Below are 15089 nucleotides of genomic sequence, written 5' to 3' on the forward strand. Positions count from 1 at the left end.
TGATCCGGGGTCTGTATAGGCCACTTGAATTCCTCCACACCAAATATGTCAAACCATGTCTACATGTACCTTGCTTTGTTCACAGGGGCAAAATTGTAATGGTACAGGAAAAGATCTCAAACTGCTGTCACTAAATTTGAAGTTATATTATGAGAAGTTGTCTCTAACAAATTCACACTAGCAGTGGGTTAGTTATGTGAACAAACATAGGCTGCAGTCCCTGCAGCTGTAAAACAATACTTGACCAAACTAACTTTTACATATAATACTTCTTAAATAGGTGTATACAAAACCAACTGCACAGCTGACTACTTATTTCAAGGCAAATCAATGCACATAACAATTGATAAAACACCAATTAAATAAATCAAAACATTCAACTTACAGGAAATTTGAGAATTGTACGTATATACGAAATTAAATCTACGTCAGATGACTTCTCAGTGAGTAATGCAACAGATTATAGGTGATTTTTATGCAGAATGAATAAAAGAATATTTTATGGCTGTGTGCTGGATTTTATGCACATGGTAGCAATGGGTGTGGCTGAAACAACTGAGTTCATTAATAAGTAGAGGTGTCCAATTCAATTATAGATCCATATCCATTTTATATGTTGTTTTCTTTACAATTTTAGATACATAAAAACAAAGCAGAGATTGCAGAATTAAAAGAAAATGCAGCAGGATCCCACCCAAATGTTACAAATCAAATTAACCATCTTAACTCCAAGGTATGTATTCTAAATTATTTGCTTTTCACCAATTGAGCATATTGTAAGCAAAATGTATACATTTCACATTACAAGATAAGTGAAAGTAAATGAAAATAAATGACAGGAAAACTAATAAAAATGATGACCTAGACAAAAATTAGACTTGTGCAGCTTCGAAAAATTCGTTTCGGTTCGGATCGATTTGAATTTCGGTTCGGATCTATTCAAATTCGGAAAAATTTGAATGAATTTGTTTCGGATTCATTCGGATTCTTTCGGATTCGGAAAAAATTTGGTTTGATTCGGTTCGATTCGAATCGATTCGGAAATTCGGAATTTCGGTAAGTGTTAGGTGGGATGTGCTGTGTATTACACTAGTATTATGTACTGTATATTAGGTTTAACCCATAGCAGAGTGATAAAGCCTAATATACTGTACAATACTAGTGTAATACACGGCCATCCGAATCTACCGAATACATCCAAATCGATTCGGATGTATTCAAATCGATTCGGATGTATTCAAATCAATTCGGATGTTTTCGATTCGATTCGGATTTATTCGGTAGATTCGGCAGTATTTTAATTCGGAAATTCGAATCGATCTGAATTTTCTGAATTTCCGAATCGATCCGAAACGAATCGCACATGTCTAAAAAATAAAAATAGCTACATTATCCTAGCTCATTTGGCCTGATTATTACTAAATATCTTATGATTATTGAACATAAGTTGCAATTACAATGTCTAATGTTTACAACATAAATAGAAGAATATAAATGCAATACAAAAGTGACAATTAAACTTTCATGATTTACATAAGCATACAACGTTCCAATTTACTTATATATTCAAATGTACTTTATTATTTTGGTTGCATTTATTAAAGAGTGTGCACCTTGCCTAAGCATTGTATGGCAGCAGTTTGTAACAATATTTTAACAGTTTTATACATGGTTGACCACTATGATGCAGCATTGTTTGCAATCATGCATAAAATTGTTATAAACATTGTTGCAAACATTGTTGCCATATAGTGCACTAGACACATGCACAATCTTATACCAACTGTTCAACAAAGGATAGCAAGTGGAAAAATAAATTTGATAAAAAAATTGCTTTCTGTATCGGAATCATGAAAGTTTGATTTTGACTTTCCTGCCCTTTTAATTTAAATAATCTAATTTACTTTTAAAGGGACATGAAACCTAAAATGTGTCTTTCATGATTCAGATACAGAATACAATTTAAAACAACATATTAATTTACTTATCTAATTTCCTTCAATCTAGATATTCTTTATTGTAGAAATAGGAATGCACATGGGTGAGCCAATAACACGAGGCACCTATGTGCAGCCACCAATAAGCATCTACTGAGCATATTTAGATATGCTTTTCAACAAAGGTTATCAAGAAAATGAAGAAAATTAAACAATTGAAATAAATTGGAAAGTTGTTTAAAACTGCATGATCTTTCTGTTTCGTGAAAGCAAAAATTTGAGTTTCATGTCCCTTTTAAATGAAAACTTTCAACATTATAATGGATTCAAATGGATTCAGAATATTTAAATTAGAAAAAAAATGTTTCTTTTATCTGATTCAGATAGAGCGTGCAATTTTATGCAACTTTCTAATTTACTCATATTATCAAATTTTCTTTGTTCTCTTGGTATCTTTATTTGAAAAGCAGGACTGCAAGCTTAGGATCCGGACCATTTTTCATTCAGCACCTGAATAGCGCTTGCTGATTGATGGCTAAATGTAGCCACCAGTCAGCAAGTGTACCCAGGCTGCTGAACCAAATTTTTTTACTAGGCTATCCCTTTGTTAGCTTTTTTTCTTGTATGACAGTTTAATATTTTTCAGTTAACCATTTCATATTGCACAAGCACAAATCAGTGTGTGCAAATAGGAATGTGCACTTGTTTAAATACAAATGCACATTCGTGATGTAAAATAAATATCTGAATGAATGGACAAAGAAAAATGAAAGAGAGAAAAAAATACTGACGAAAACAACAGTATTCATTTGTTTACTTTATTTTTTTAAGGGGTAGCTTTGAAACATTTACATACATTTTAACGAAAACTAATGTAAATGTTTAACGAAAATTTAGTATTAATTTTGTTTTAAATGAAACAAATACTAAATAATGCAGCCACCAAATATTCGAGGGAACGAGGAAAAAAAATTCCCTGAATGAAAAATTTGTCTGAAACGATCGTGATTGGAGAAACTTAAAATATACACGCAATAGGTGGGCGAAGCTTGGTGACCATTTTACGCTCGTCCGGTTGTGCTCGTATAATGAGTTAAAGTAAACTGTTTTCACTTGTGCACTAAAAAGCCGAACTTACAATATATTGTGCTCGTTCATGTATTCCCCCATAGAAGTCAATGGAGAAAAAAAACACCCACTCTCACGCAAACCCGATTGCATATTCTCATGTGCTCTAACCTGACATGAAAATATTAATATTTTACATTTCAATGTTTTTCAAATAGAAAATATGTTATATTTATTCTTAAATAAATACTTCTACATATATCTGATGGTTTTTGTTATACAAAAAACTCGTTATATGAACGCAATAATAAAACCGCTATTGATGTAACTTGAGCATTGTTAGCGTTCAATGTTGTTAATATTTTTGCACTCCACTTGTAATCTATGCATTTATATTATAATCTTAAGGTGTTTGCTGTGGCTTTAATATTATCTGATTTAAATGAGAATCCCAAACTAAAATGAAGGTAAATTCAGCAAGCTTCCTATATACTTGAGAGCAGATGATGAATTCACCTTGCTCACATAAAGCAGAACGAAGTAGCATCACATTTAGAAAATAAGTCACCCCTATGCAAGAAGCTATATCTTGTGTAGCATATGGTCACTATTCCCTCATAATAGGAGATTTCATAGGGAAGAGGGTAAACCATGTTAAAAGGATGGGTAATACAGGTCAGATTAACATTCACAATATTCCCCCTTTTTGTATAAATTATTTTGCAACAATCGTTTTAAAATATTTTGAAAGTAAATTTTCCTCTAAAACCTATGAAACTCTTGTTTTTTTTTATATCACAATGTGGAAAGAATTATTGCAAAATTCATCATTTTAAAATACAGTCTAATTTGATTTGTAGCCTAAATGTATGTTTTTCTCTTTCACAGATAATTGATATTGAAGCTAGATTCCTAAATTTTCAACAGGTATGTATCATCAATTGCATTTTTTTTATTTTTAGTAATAATAATGTTTAAAGCAGTAGATATGCTTATTTAATATCAACAATGTTCAATTTAAAAGTATTACATGAATTGATGCCATTAAAACAGCCATTCATATTCAATGTGATCAATGTCGTAAAACACAATTTTTGCCCACTTGGTAAGAAAGTGATTTTCCAATAAAATAAGGTTGCAAATAATTATCCAGTGTACCAACTAGTGAGACTCATCATTTATACGCACAGGGCCAGAGAATCTAAAGGTCTTCACTAAGGCGAGATGATCTACAATTATCAATCAGTGTCATCCAGTGTATGATGGGATGATCTAAAGGCAAAAACAAAAACCCCTAATCTAGACAAAAAACTATCCTAAAAAAAGATTGCCCTGAAAAGGGCATTTAGTAGGGCATTGCATTAAGGTGATTTAGCTCTTTAGAGATGTAAAAAAAAACAACCATATTCAGAAAAAAATCCAATCCTAAAAAAACCTAAGGGAAAAAAACCCTATACTAAAAAAAGTCCACCCCAAATCTAGACCCTAAAGTTTCTACTCACCCAACTTGACTCCTGCTCTTAAGTGCTCAGCTCCAGCAGTGTTCCTCTTCTTTCTTCATGGCAGCGGTCCTTCAGTCGGGTCCTCTTCATTTTCATGGCGGTGGTCCTCTTGTAGTATCATTCATCTTCCATCCGTAGGTTTAGTGACAGCTGGGTTACACAGGCATTATTTAAAGTGTTCCTACACAGAAACCGTTTTATGTTTCAGTAAACGCACTGTCTGTGCTGTGTAGGAACCCTTCAAATACTCCCCTGCCCGCTGAAAGTGCTGACAAGTAGCGATGTCGACAGACTTTTGCTGAAGCTGCAATCCCTATTGTCTTTCATGTAAAGTGGCAAGAGTCCATGAGCTAGTGACGTATGGGATATACATTACTACCAGGAGGGACAAAGTTTCCCAAACCTCAAAATACCTATGGGAGACATTTCTCATCGGTCTGTCAATGTTTTGAATATTAAGGGCCTTAATCTAAAGATCTAATAATGAAATCTGAAGAAGGATTAGACATTTAGTGCATCTGATTCACAGATTTTGTTTTTTTGAAAGCTCCCTATACAAACTGTTTTACTTAAAGACATTCTTGTGTTTAATCACTTCATTTACATCCACTGATTCTCTTATTTCTATATTTCATATCTATTTTAGAGTAACAGTTTTTTAGTTGCTCTTGATTGTATTTTCAAAATACAGATTAGATAATAAAAGTTAATTTTAAAGTTATTTAAAATTGAAAGTGCCATTTTAATCATGAAACCTGAATTTTCACTTTACTGTTTAATGTTATTGCGCTTATTAAAATGGAGAAAAAAGTCAAACATGTTAGTACCATTTAGATTGTAAGTTCCCACGGGAACAGGGCTCCCAATTCCTCCTGTATTTGTTTGTTAAATTTTGTCTGGTGTCTCATATTGTACTGTCCTTTTATCTTTGTTACCTATGAACAGCGCTGCGGAATCTGTTGGCGCTTTATAAATAAAGAAGAATAATAATAATAATACTAGGAACAGATGCAAGCTAAATTACTCTAAAAACTACATTTAAATGGTGCTATCGTCAGGAGTTCTCTATCATATTCGCTCCCCCTTTTGAGCTTCATTACTTTCTATGGAAGTAATCTCCCAACTCACCAGGTATTCCTGGTTCAGCCCCTTTTCTTAGATCATTCTGTTAGGTCTGCTCATGCGAGGATCTGCGTGACATTTCTGGCCATGTTGATCGAGCCCTTAGAGAAAGACTTATCTCAATGAACAATGTACATTAATATGAGACAATCCAGAATAAAGCTTGAAAGAATATATATTTTGAGTTGGCATATTACCCTTTTCCATCAGCCAACTGTACTTAAGGAGCAGAGGTCCAATATACAACAACATGGGACAGAAAAATGCTAATTTGTGAGTAAGCACAGCTGGGTAGCTTCTTTATCAGATGGTGCCAGAAAATTTCCCTGAAGTATAAAAGTCTATCCCCATTTAAATGTACACATCAGCTCCAAAATAATAGCAAATATTCTGAATTACAGATTTGTATAGATAACCCTAAGTGTACATTTCAGTCTGTATGGTCATCATTAATCGAGGTGCAGTTATAACCCTCAGAGGTGACTGCCGGTGCCATTGTCACCCTTTAGAAGACAAACTTCTAACGTTCTTTTGTAAAATTAAAAATAAATGTGAGACAGATGCACTCAAACTGGAATGAGCATTGTTTAATATCTTGTTCTATAAGATGTGTTCTACAATATTGCAGCCACGTGTAGCTCTATAATTCTAGAATAGCGCTTTTCTCATTGTTGCCTTTAGAGAGATACAAGTTTGGCACTTCACAACCCTACAGATAATCTTTAGGTCTTTTCGGTGTGGAGTTTTGTTGTATTGTAGTTGTACCTCTGGTTTAAATATGCTTTTCATATCAAAATTAATTTCATGGTTGATTACTTTAAATCACTGGTTATTGTGTATCTGCATAGTTAGCATTCATTTTAGTTGGAAAACTGAGTAGGGATTATTTAAGTAAATGGTTTAATATTTCTTCTTTCATTACAGATGGTCAACAGAAAAGCATGCAGCAGTAACCCATGTCAACATTCTGGTACCTGTATAGACCTCTTGGATGCTTTTTTCTGTCTATGTACAACTAAATGGCAGGTATGTTCTGTAGTGTGCAACTAAAAAAGTATGGCACCTCTGTAAATTAGGTAAAAATACTATTGATGTATTCAAGACTTCCCCTAAAATTTTAGCAGTGGAAATATGAAGTAGAAAAAAATTCATGGTTGGTTTAACCACAGTAAATGTAATTGATGTAAAAGTTTATGAACTCTGTTAGACACCTCCTGACATCCCTTTGGCTATGTTGGCGATGAATTCACCACCTGAGGAGTATTGCATGCAAATGGACACTAGATCAGGCATTGGTACCATAACCACAATAACGTCAGCAGTATTAGAGCCACAACATAGAAACCATCGATTTTAGGTTATTTTAAACTCATGTGGAATATATGTTTTGTCCTTTGAAGTGGTTCAGTCCATTTTATTTATAGTATATTGATACCAAGACAAGTATCACATGAAGTATAGTGAAGCACTAGCAAATGTTCCTGTGAGATTTCTACCATTGCTTAGGGCCAATCTCACAGTATCTACATGTCACAAGGCTTCTGACCTAGATGATGACCAAAGAGAAAATATGTTTCCACTGTCCCTGTCGAACACATGATAACAAATAGAAAGAACATATGCGTGAATGTTTTGTAAAACTGAATTTGAGTAGTCCCCAAAGTCTGTAATTTACTGTGCTTTGGTTTGTGCAAATTAGTAAATGCACGCTTAAAGGTCTCGTGGAAAACATTTATAAACATTTTTGATCTTTGTGGGTCTTTTAATTCTTTGAGTTGCAACTCTGTCTCAGTCATAGTTTAAAGCAAATGTATACATAAAACAGAATTAAAAACACTGATTTCATGCAATGATACAGCTGTATGAAATGCATTTTTTGTACAATTAGCTTCTCCATTAAGTATATATTTATACTTGGTTCATTTTACTAAAATAATTATTATCTCTAAATGGTTGTCATAAATATAACATTATGTTAATCGGAAAACAGACATAGTTAATAAAATAAGGCAGGTAATTATTCTCTTCATAGAGGGCTCAGTGTAATCAACATTTAGAATTGACTATAACAGTGCATATGTTAAGGAAAAAATATTGCTGCACATTAATGCCAAGGTCATTCTCCTTTTAATATTTTTTATTTGATTTCAATTAACATTTGTTTTTATCATATTTTACACAATATTCTGAATAGATCAATGTATAAATCTTGGAAAAAACAATACATTATAATTAGCTTTTAGATTATCTTCAGATAATATAACTGCAGATAAACTCAGAAAGATCATGTTTATAAATAATCTTTGAAATTAGCTGTATTCAATTATACTCTTTATAATACAGTTTGTTTAATAGATAACTGTGGAACTCATGTAGCCATCATCAAATTATGTGAATGAAATTCTGGGGAAATAATATTATTTCCAAACAAATTGATCCAGGTACTTATAAGCATACAGTGCTTCGCTTGAACTGTTGAATAAGATCAAGCAAAAAAAAAAAAAAAAAAAAAGGAGAATCACTGGTGTTTTATTGTCTTTACATAGAAAACATGTTAAACATTTCCAAAATACATGCTTACACTAGCAACCTTCAAACAAACGTAACTATGAAAGCAGTTTATTATAAAAGCTAACCCCCTTTAAAGTCAGTTCAAGCAATACTTCTTGCCAAAAGTGATTTGCATTAAGGGCCACACACAGTCCATGTTCAATAAATCAAAGTCTCTAATATAAGTGTTATAGAAACATCACTTATCACTCTCAAAGCAAATTTGGGTCCAAGCTATGTCTGTGTAAATAGCACTAATTTCCAATATACACATAGCCAATACACTCACTGGATACTACAGTGCTTTTCAAAATAGGGTTTTAGGGTGTATGTTTATATCTTCCATCAGTATTTAAATTCTGACTGCACATCCGTACTTAGTGGCACTTTAAATAGATGCTGGATTAAAATATATTGTTATGGAGGTATGAATAAAGTTCCTATACATACATCTTAAGTAATGGAATTTTGTTTGTAGGGACCATTTTGTGCTGATGATGTTAATGAATGCCAGCTCTATGATGAAACTGCGCTTGGCTGTCATAATGGAGGTATATGTTCGAATACACCAGGAAGCTACAGGTAAATTCATATTTAATCAATTTTGGGAACTGGTTATTTTTGTGGATTTCTGTATCATTATACTAATAAAATCTAAATGTATGTTTATATGTCAGGCCTATTAAAAAATCACATAAAAATGTATCAGCTGCCATCTCTACCTATACATCCAATATGTTGTCACTGTCTAAGAATGCTTCATTGTGACTTAAACTATATAAAAGGTGCATTTACAAAACACGTACAATGAATATGGAATGACTGTATCAAAGACAGTATACATAGGAGTAGAGACGTCTCACTAATTAATGGGCTCAAATTATTTTGGGGGAGGAGGGCTTTTTTTTTTTTTTTTACCTTAAACAAATACTAAACCCATTTTTTTTATTTCTTAAATCTGAGGAAGAATTAAACATTTAGGGCCAGATTACTCGCTGGAGCATTAACTCCTCTAGAACGTCGACTTTTTGTGCTCCTCGGGTGGAAAGTAAACTGTTTTTGCTCACGCGATAACCCCACGAGCACAAAAAAACAAAAAGTTAGAATATCGCATTCACGTATTCCCCCTAAAAATCCTAACACCCTACTGGCGTGCAAACCCGATCGCATATTCTCGTGCGCTAACCTGACATGAAAATATGAATATTTCACATAGAAGTGTATGTTCTATTTATTCATATATATATATATAAATTTGGTACAATATATATTTATACCTATATATATATATAGATGATTATATATAGGTATAGATATATACAGATATATATATGGGAATATATATTTATAAATACATAGAACATATTCTGCTATGTGCTGAACATTGAAATGTGAAATATTTAGAGTAAATACACAGTATAACACTTTATTAAATATGAATATTGCATACATTTGTTTTTACATGTTTTCATCTACTTAACTGCAAAGGGCTCCAATGCACTTATATATAGTTATATGTGTGTACATATGTATTTATGTGTTTATATGTGTATTTACGTCTGTGAATACTTATATACACATATAAATACATATGTACACATATATAGACATATATATCCATACATATACATATTTAGACATGTATATGTATGTAACTCTATTTTAAAGACCTTTGGCTGCCTTTTTTTCCTAACACCTGAAACATCATATCTTTGAGCCCTTTTTTGTGCAATATTTTTTGAATAATTTTTATTATCATTATTATGCTATTATGAGTGTAACTGTACTTTGTAATGTATTTTTGATGTATTTTGTGACACTTTTTTGTTTTGCAAAAAAACAGTTAACCAGAGCTCTGGCGATGCAGTAATTATTGTAGCCTAAATCGTGATTACGCTCAATCGATCACATTTACTTTCAACTCCTAATACCAACGGTAAACCCGACGAGTGCAAACACCTGCGGTAAACCCCTTATCTCTTGCTCACAAACGTTAGCGCTCCACTCGTAATCTGGCCCCTTAGTGTATCTGGTTCACAGATTTCATTTTCTGTGAAAGCTCCCTATACAAACAATTTTACCTATAGACGTTTGTGTGTTTAATCACCCAATTTACATCCACTAACTCTCAGATTTCTATATCTCATATCTATTTTAAGGTAACATATTTTCAAAAACAAACACATATAAAGCTCTATCCATATAAGAAAATTAGGTTAATTAGTAACATTTTACTGTCAACATATTGTTTTTTTCTGGTCTAATTTTCTCTAGTTAGTCTGCCCAGGTCCCTGAAACTATGCACAAGTTAAAATCAAATTACCTATCAGAGATCAGAATAACTATTTAATTATATATATTCATAGCTCAATAATGATCTCATATCAAAACTACTAAATTGGATTACCTAACTCAGATAACTACCAAAACTGACACATCCGGTAGGTTTAGGGCTCCAGACTCTTTTTCTTTAAAAAGGACATTTATTAATAACATCAGGATCCTCGGGTTGCCAACAACATTTCAAACCTGCAATAAGTACTTAGTCATGTCTGAATGACGAAGGATTTAGGCATGACTAAGGACCAAGTTTCTGTGCTTTTAAAGAGATTTGTGAGTCCTGTTTTCCAATTAAGATTAAAGCATTCTGTAGGTTTGACACATGTTCATATTACCTGAAATGAAACATGTTCCTTTTTAAAAAAAAAAAAAAAAACAGAAGTCCAATAATTTTCTTTTTAAAAGACGCTATTTTCCTTATGAAGTTTCTTGTGTCGCAGTCTGGTGACCATAATGGGAATCTTGTGGGGATCTTAAAATCATGGATTACCTTTAAAAAAATTGTAAAGATAAATATCCAAACATTACATTAGATTTTCTTTTAAAGGGGGTGTTAATGTATTATGCATAGAATGAGATTATAAATTTTTGTCAAGATGTTAGCGACTTTTTTCTTTTCAGTGGAGTAAACCTCGTAATTTTACACTTTTACAATTTACTATGTGAACATTTTTAAAATTATAAGATGCTATAAGTTCTGTCCATGTTCTTCTGCAATATATTAATTGACTGCACAGTTCTTTGCAATTGTAGATCCAAATCTCACAAAATGAAAAACCCATAAATCAATGATTATTAAATCAACCAAAAAAAAATATAATAAGCACTTTTAACGTATTATCAATCAATAAATAGTAAATAAATCATACACCACTCATATCCACTATACCTCACAATGCCCCTCTTTAAATGCCCTTATTAAAGGGATACGAAACCCAATTTTATTTTTTTCATTATTCGGATAGAGCATGCAATTTTAAGCAACTTTCTAATTTATTCCTATTATCTATTTTTCTTCGTTCTCTTGCAATCTCTATTTGAAAAAGCAGGAATGGAAGGTTAAGAGCCAGCCCATTTTTGGTTCAGGACCTTGGTAGAGCTTGCTGATTGGTTTGCTACATTTAGTAACCAATCAGCAAGAGCTACCTAGGTGCTGAAATAAAAATGGGCTGGCTCTTAAGCTTACATTCTTGCTTGTTCAAATAAAAATAGCATGAGAATGAAGAAAAAATAATAATAGGAGTAAATTAGAAAGTTGCTTAAAATTGCCTGCTATATCTTAATAATGAAAGAAAAAAATGTTGGGTTTAGTGTCCCTTTAATGACTTACACATATTATTGTGGTCTATTGTTAAATAAGGAACAACACTACTGAATGTTTGTATTTTATAAATATTGCAGTTAACGCTGTTTATCATTAATACTCTTTAGTTGTTCATGCCCTCCAGAATGGTTTGGACCACAGTGCTTGTCAAAATATGATGACTGCAAACAGGGCTCTTTGAATCTCTGTGTACACGGCATTTGTGTTGATTCAGACAGAGTTGACTACAATCAGGTAATGAAATGTACTTAAATGTTAACCAAAAGTACCACTGATTGTTTTGTAATCAAAATGATTAAGGAAGGAAATAATTCAAATTGTAGATATGTAGATTTGTACCATATAATTATATCATTCACAGTTCATCTAATATATAAATATTTTGAGATATATAATCCATTACAAAAAGCCAATAACATGACCTGAAAAGCCTGTGAGTGGTTGTATCAATGACACCTGTGTATAAGGCTAATAAAGCTATAAAGCCTCAGGAATTCATAATAAATTGTTCAGCATAATATACCATGTGTATTAGGGCATGATGTATAGAGGTTAATGTTCTGTCAAGCTGCAGATTGTCACTGGATAAAAACTCTTATTATGCCTCTAGAATTGTAATAATGCGATATCATTAGATCACACAACGGTTTGTGTTATTGCACAATAAAGTACAATGGTGATATTTTGCACAATATAAAACAAAATCCTCTTCATCTGTATAATAAGTATTGAGACTGGAATCATATAGTGCGTGACATCTAATTTTCAAGTGCTACATAACTATGCAGATAATTTTCTTGCCATGCTAAATTTCACTGAATAGATTCCATTGTTAATGTGCCCTTTAAAATGTTGTTTCTTGTCTCACTGTACAAAATGTGGAATTCAATTTGACAGCCAAAGTACAGCTGTGTATGCGACGCAGGGTGGATGTCCCCTCCTGGTAGTCCTGCTTGCACTGCAGATATAGATGAATGTTCCCTTGATAACCCTCCGTGCTCCCAGAATCCTCCAGTCCAGTGCATAAACAGAGAAGGTTCTTTCACTTGCGGCCCTTGTCCTTCAGGTATTATTAAATATTAAACATATGTTTTTAAACAGCTTGTTGGGCGGTAAACTATTAGTATGTCAGTGTGTAAATATCAATATTAAAAATCAACAACACCACTATATACAAATTGCAGGTATTTAACCATTTAACCCTTTGCCTGTATCTTCCAGATAACATCATGAGGATGTCAGCATGTGAAAACACTGACATTATAAAATGGCGTCTACACATAACATCACTAAATTTTTAGGGCACTATTTTCAAATTTGACAGCTGTATTTTATTTATCCAGCGAATAATTTATACTACAAAACTAAATAATATAAAGGGAAATACAAAATACTTTTCTCCTTAGAATACAGAACTGTAACATTAGTGTTTTTTAAATACTTGTTGCAGGTGTAAACTATTTCACAGCTCCATACCTGGCCAAAACCAGACCAGGATTTATAGATTTCTGTTTGAGGAAAAGATGACTGAACCTTGTTAATTCAATAATGCTGAAAATGGGAGCTTTAAAAGTGCTGGCAGACTCTGATTTAAATATTACCAGGGTGGATAAGCTATGGCAGGTTTATAACTTTAGATACTGCATTCTTCTAGTAGTAACTGCTTATTTGAACTACTATACATGATATCCTTAAATTAGTGTCAAAGAAATTTATAAAAGATTTATAAAATATTGTCTAAGGATCCATTTTCATTATCTATTAATGTTCAACCACAATGCTTTTACTGTTCTTTTTACTACAGCGACATGTCCTTGGTAATTAAAGAGAAAAATTACCCATAAGCTAAATTGTTTGAAAGTGATACACCATATCTGTAAAATATCACATAAACATCTCTATGTAAAAAAAGAAGATAATAAACTCAAAATTTCCTCAACTTTTTTTTACTGTTATCTGCATGAAAAAACAAAAAAACAGACAAACAGCATCAACAGAGTTCATACTACTGGGATTTCACTCTAATCTTATGAGAATTTATATAGTAAACTTTCTACTGAGGAGGGAAAAAAATGATTGGGCGTGCACAAGCCAGATATACGCTCCCTTGCAAGTCCTTTAACATGCATCATGTGTCTATGGGCCTCATTTATGAAGCTGCAGATGCAGCTTTGGGACCTGATCACTTCAGGTCTGAAATGCTATTTAGACTACACCTCAAGGCTAGTGGAGTTAATCATCCCAATGATTGAGAAGCCCTGCTCTTGCACAATTGGATGAACTAAAATGTATCTTGCTTGAAAAAATTTAATCTAGAGGTGGTGTAGCAGTATCTAGAGGTGGTTGTGCTAGAGCAGAATGTGTGGCTGCATAAGCAATTATTTGTGCAATGCCAGGCTGACAAGGTTCAAGAGAGCGAACCTTGTCCACCTTGCAATTAATAGATGGAGGCCTCTCCTTAAAGTCCCATTATAATGGGATGTGTCTACTGAGGAAATTTTGAGGTAAAATATCATCGCTTTATCAATTTGGCGCTTGGACTTTATGTCCATTTAAGAATGTCTTAATGTGCCTAACTTACCAAGCATGTTTCAATAGGGTTGTATTTAAAACTCTTGTTGCCTTCGTTTGTAACCTACAACCACTCAGTGTACTGCTACACCACCTCTATTTTTTCAAGCAAGATACATTTTAGTTCATCAAATTAGTGTGTTGTGTTCACCTGCATTTCTGATATCACAGGTATAAGCATTTATGTTCATTATCATTGTGATCTTCATCATCATGAACATTATTATTATAGTCTCTTTCTACTTTTCTTTGACTATGGCCCACTGGCTCACATTAACAGAGCTCTTCATTCACATCACACTCTTAGAGTGTTCTGTCTTACACAGTTAGACTGTCCTTCAGTTTCCAGAGTTTTACACTTTTATGGTTAACAATTTTGTAACAGAGTTCTGGGTCTTTATTGCGTGAACATGGAAAACATAAAGGGCTAGATTAAGTGGAGTGAAAAATATTGTCGCTCAAGTGAAATCAATAGTGTTTTTATTTTTGTGCTCATATTACTAATTGAAAGTAATATATTAGCAGTCTAGCAGAAGTCTGAGGTGCGCTAACATCTGAATGTTGTATAGCGCAGATGCACTAAATCCCTTACCTAATAGACTTCTGTGGGAGCGCAAGGAAAGAACATGTCATCTATCGCTCAAGCGCTAGGCCAAAGGTCAAACAGCTGACTTC

The 15089-nt window shown here is 32.9% G+C and overlaps 1 protein-coding gene across 1 annotated transcript in view; it reads left to right on the plus strand.

Annotated features, from left to right (window-relative positions):
* CUBN (cubilin) overlaps nucleotides 1-15089 on the plus strand; it is a 749121-nt gene that overhangs the window by 61827 nt on the left and 672205 nt on the right. The window contains exons 3-8 of the mRNA XM_053713984.1: nucleotides 638-733; nucleotides 3894-3932; nucleotides 6554-6655; nucleotides 8658-8761; nucleotides 11951-12077; nucleotides 12741-12909. Coding sequence (XP_053569959.1) covers nucleotides 638-733; nucleotides 3894-3932; nucleotides 6554-6655; nucleotides 8658-8761; nucleotides 11951-12077; nucleotides 12741-12909 — 637 coding nt within the window. The remainder of the gene's footprint in view (nucleotides 1-637; nucleotides 734-3893; nucleotides 3933-6553; nucleotides 6656-8657; nucleotides 8762-11950; nucleotides 12078-12740; nucleotides 12910-15089) is intronic.

Source organism: Bombina bombina, chromosome 5 (genome assembly GCF_027579735.1).
Source record: "Bombina bombina isolate aBomBom1 chromosome 5, aBomBom1.pri, whole genome shotgun sequence".
Lineage (NCBI taxonomy): Eukaryota > Metazoa > Chordata > Amphibia > Anura > Bombinatoridae > Bombina > Bombina bombina.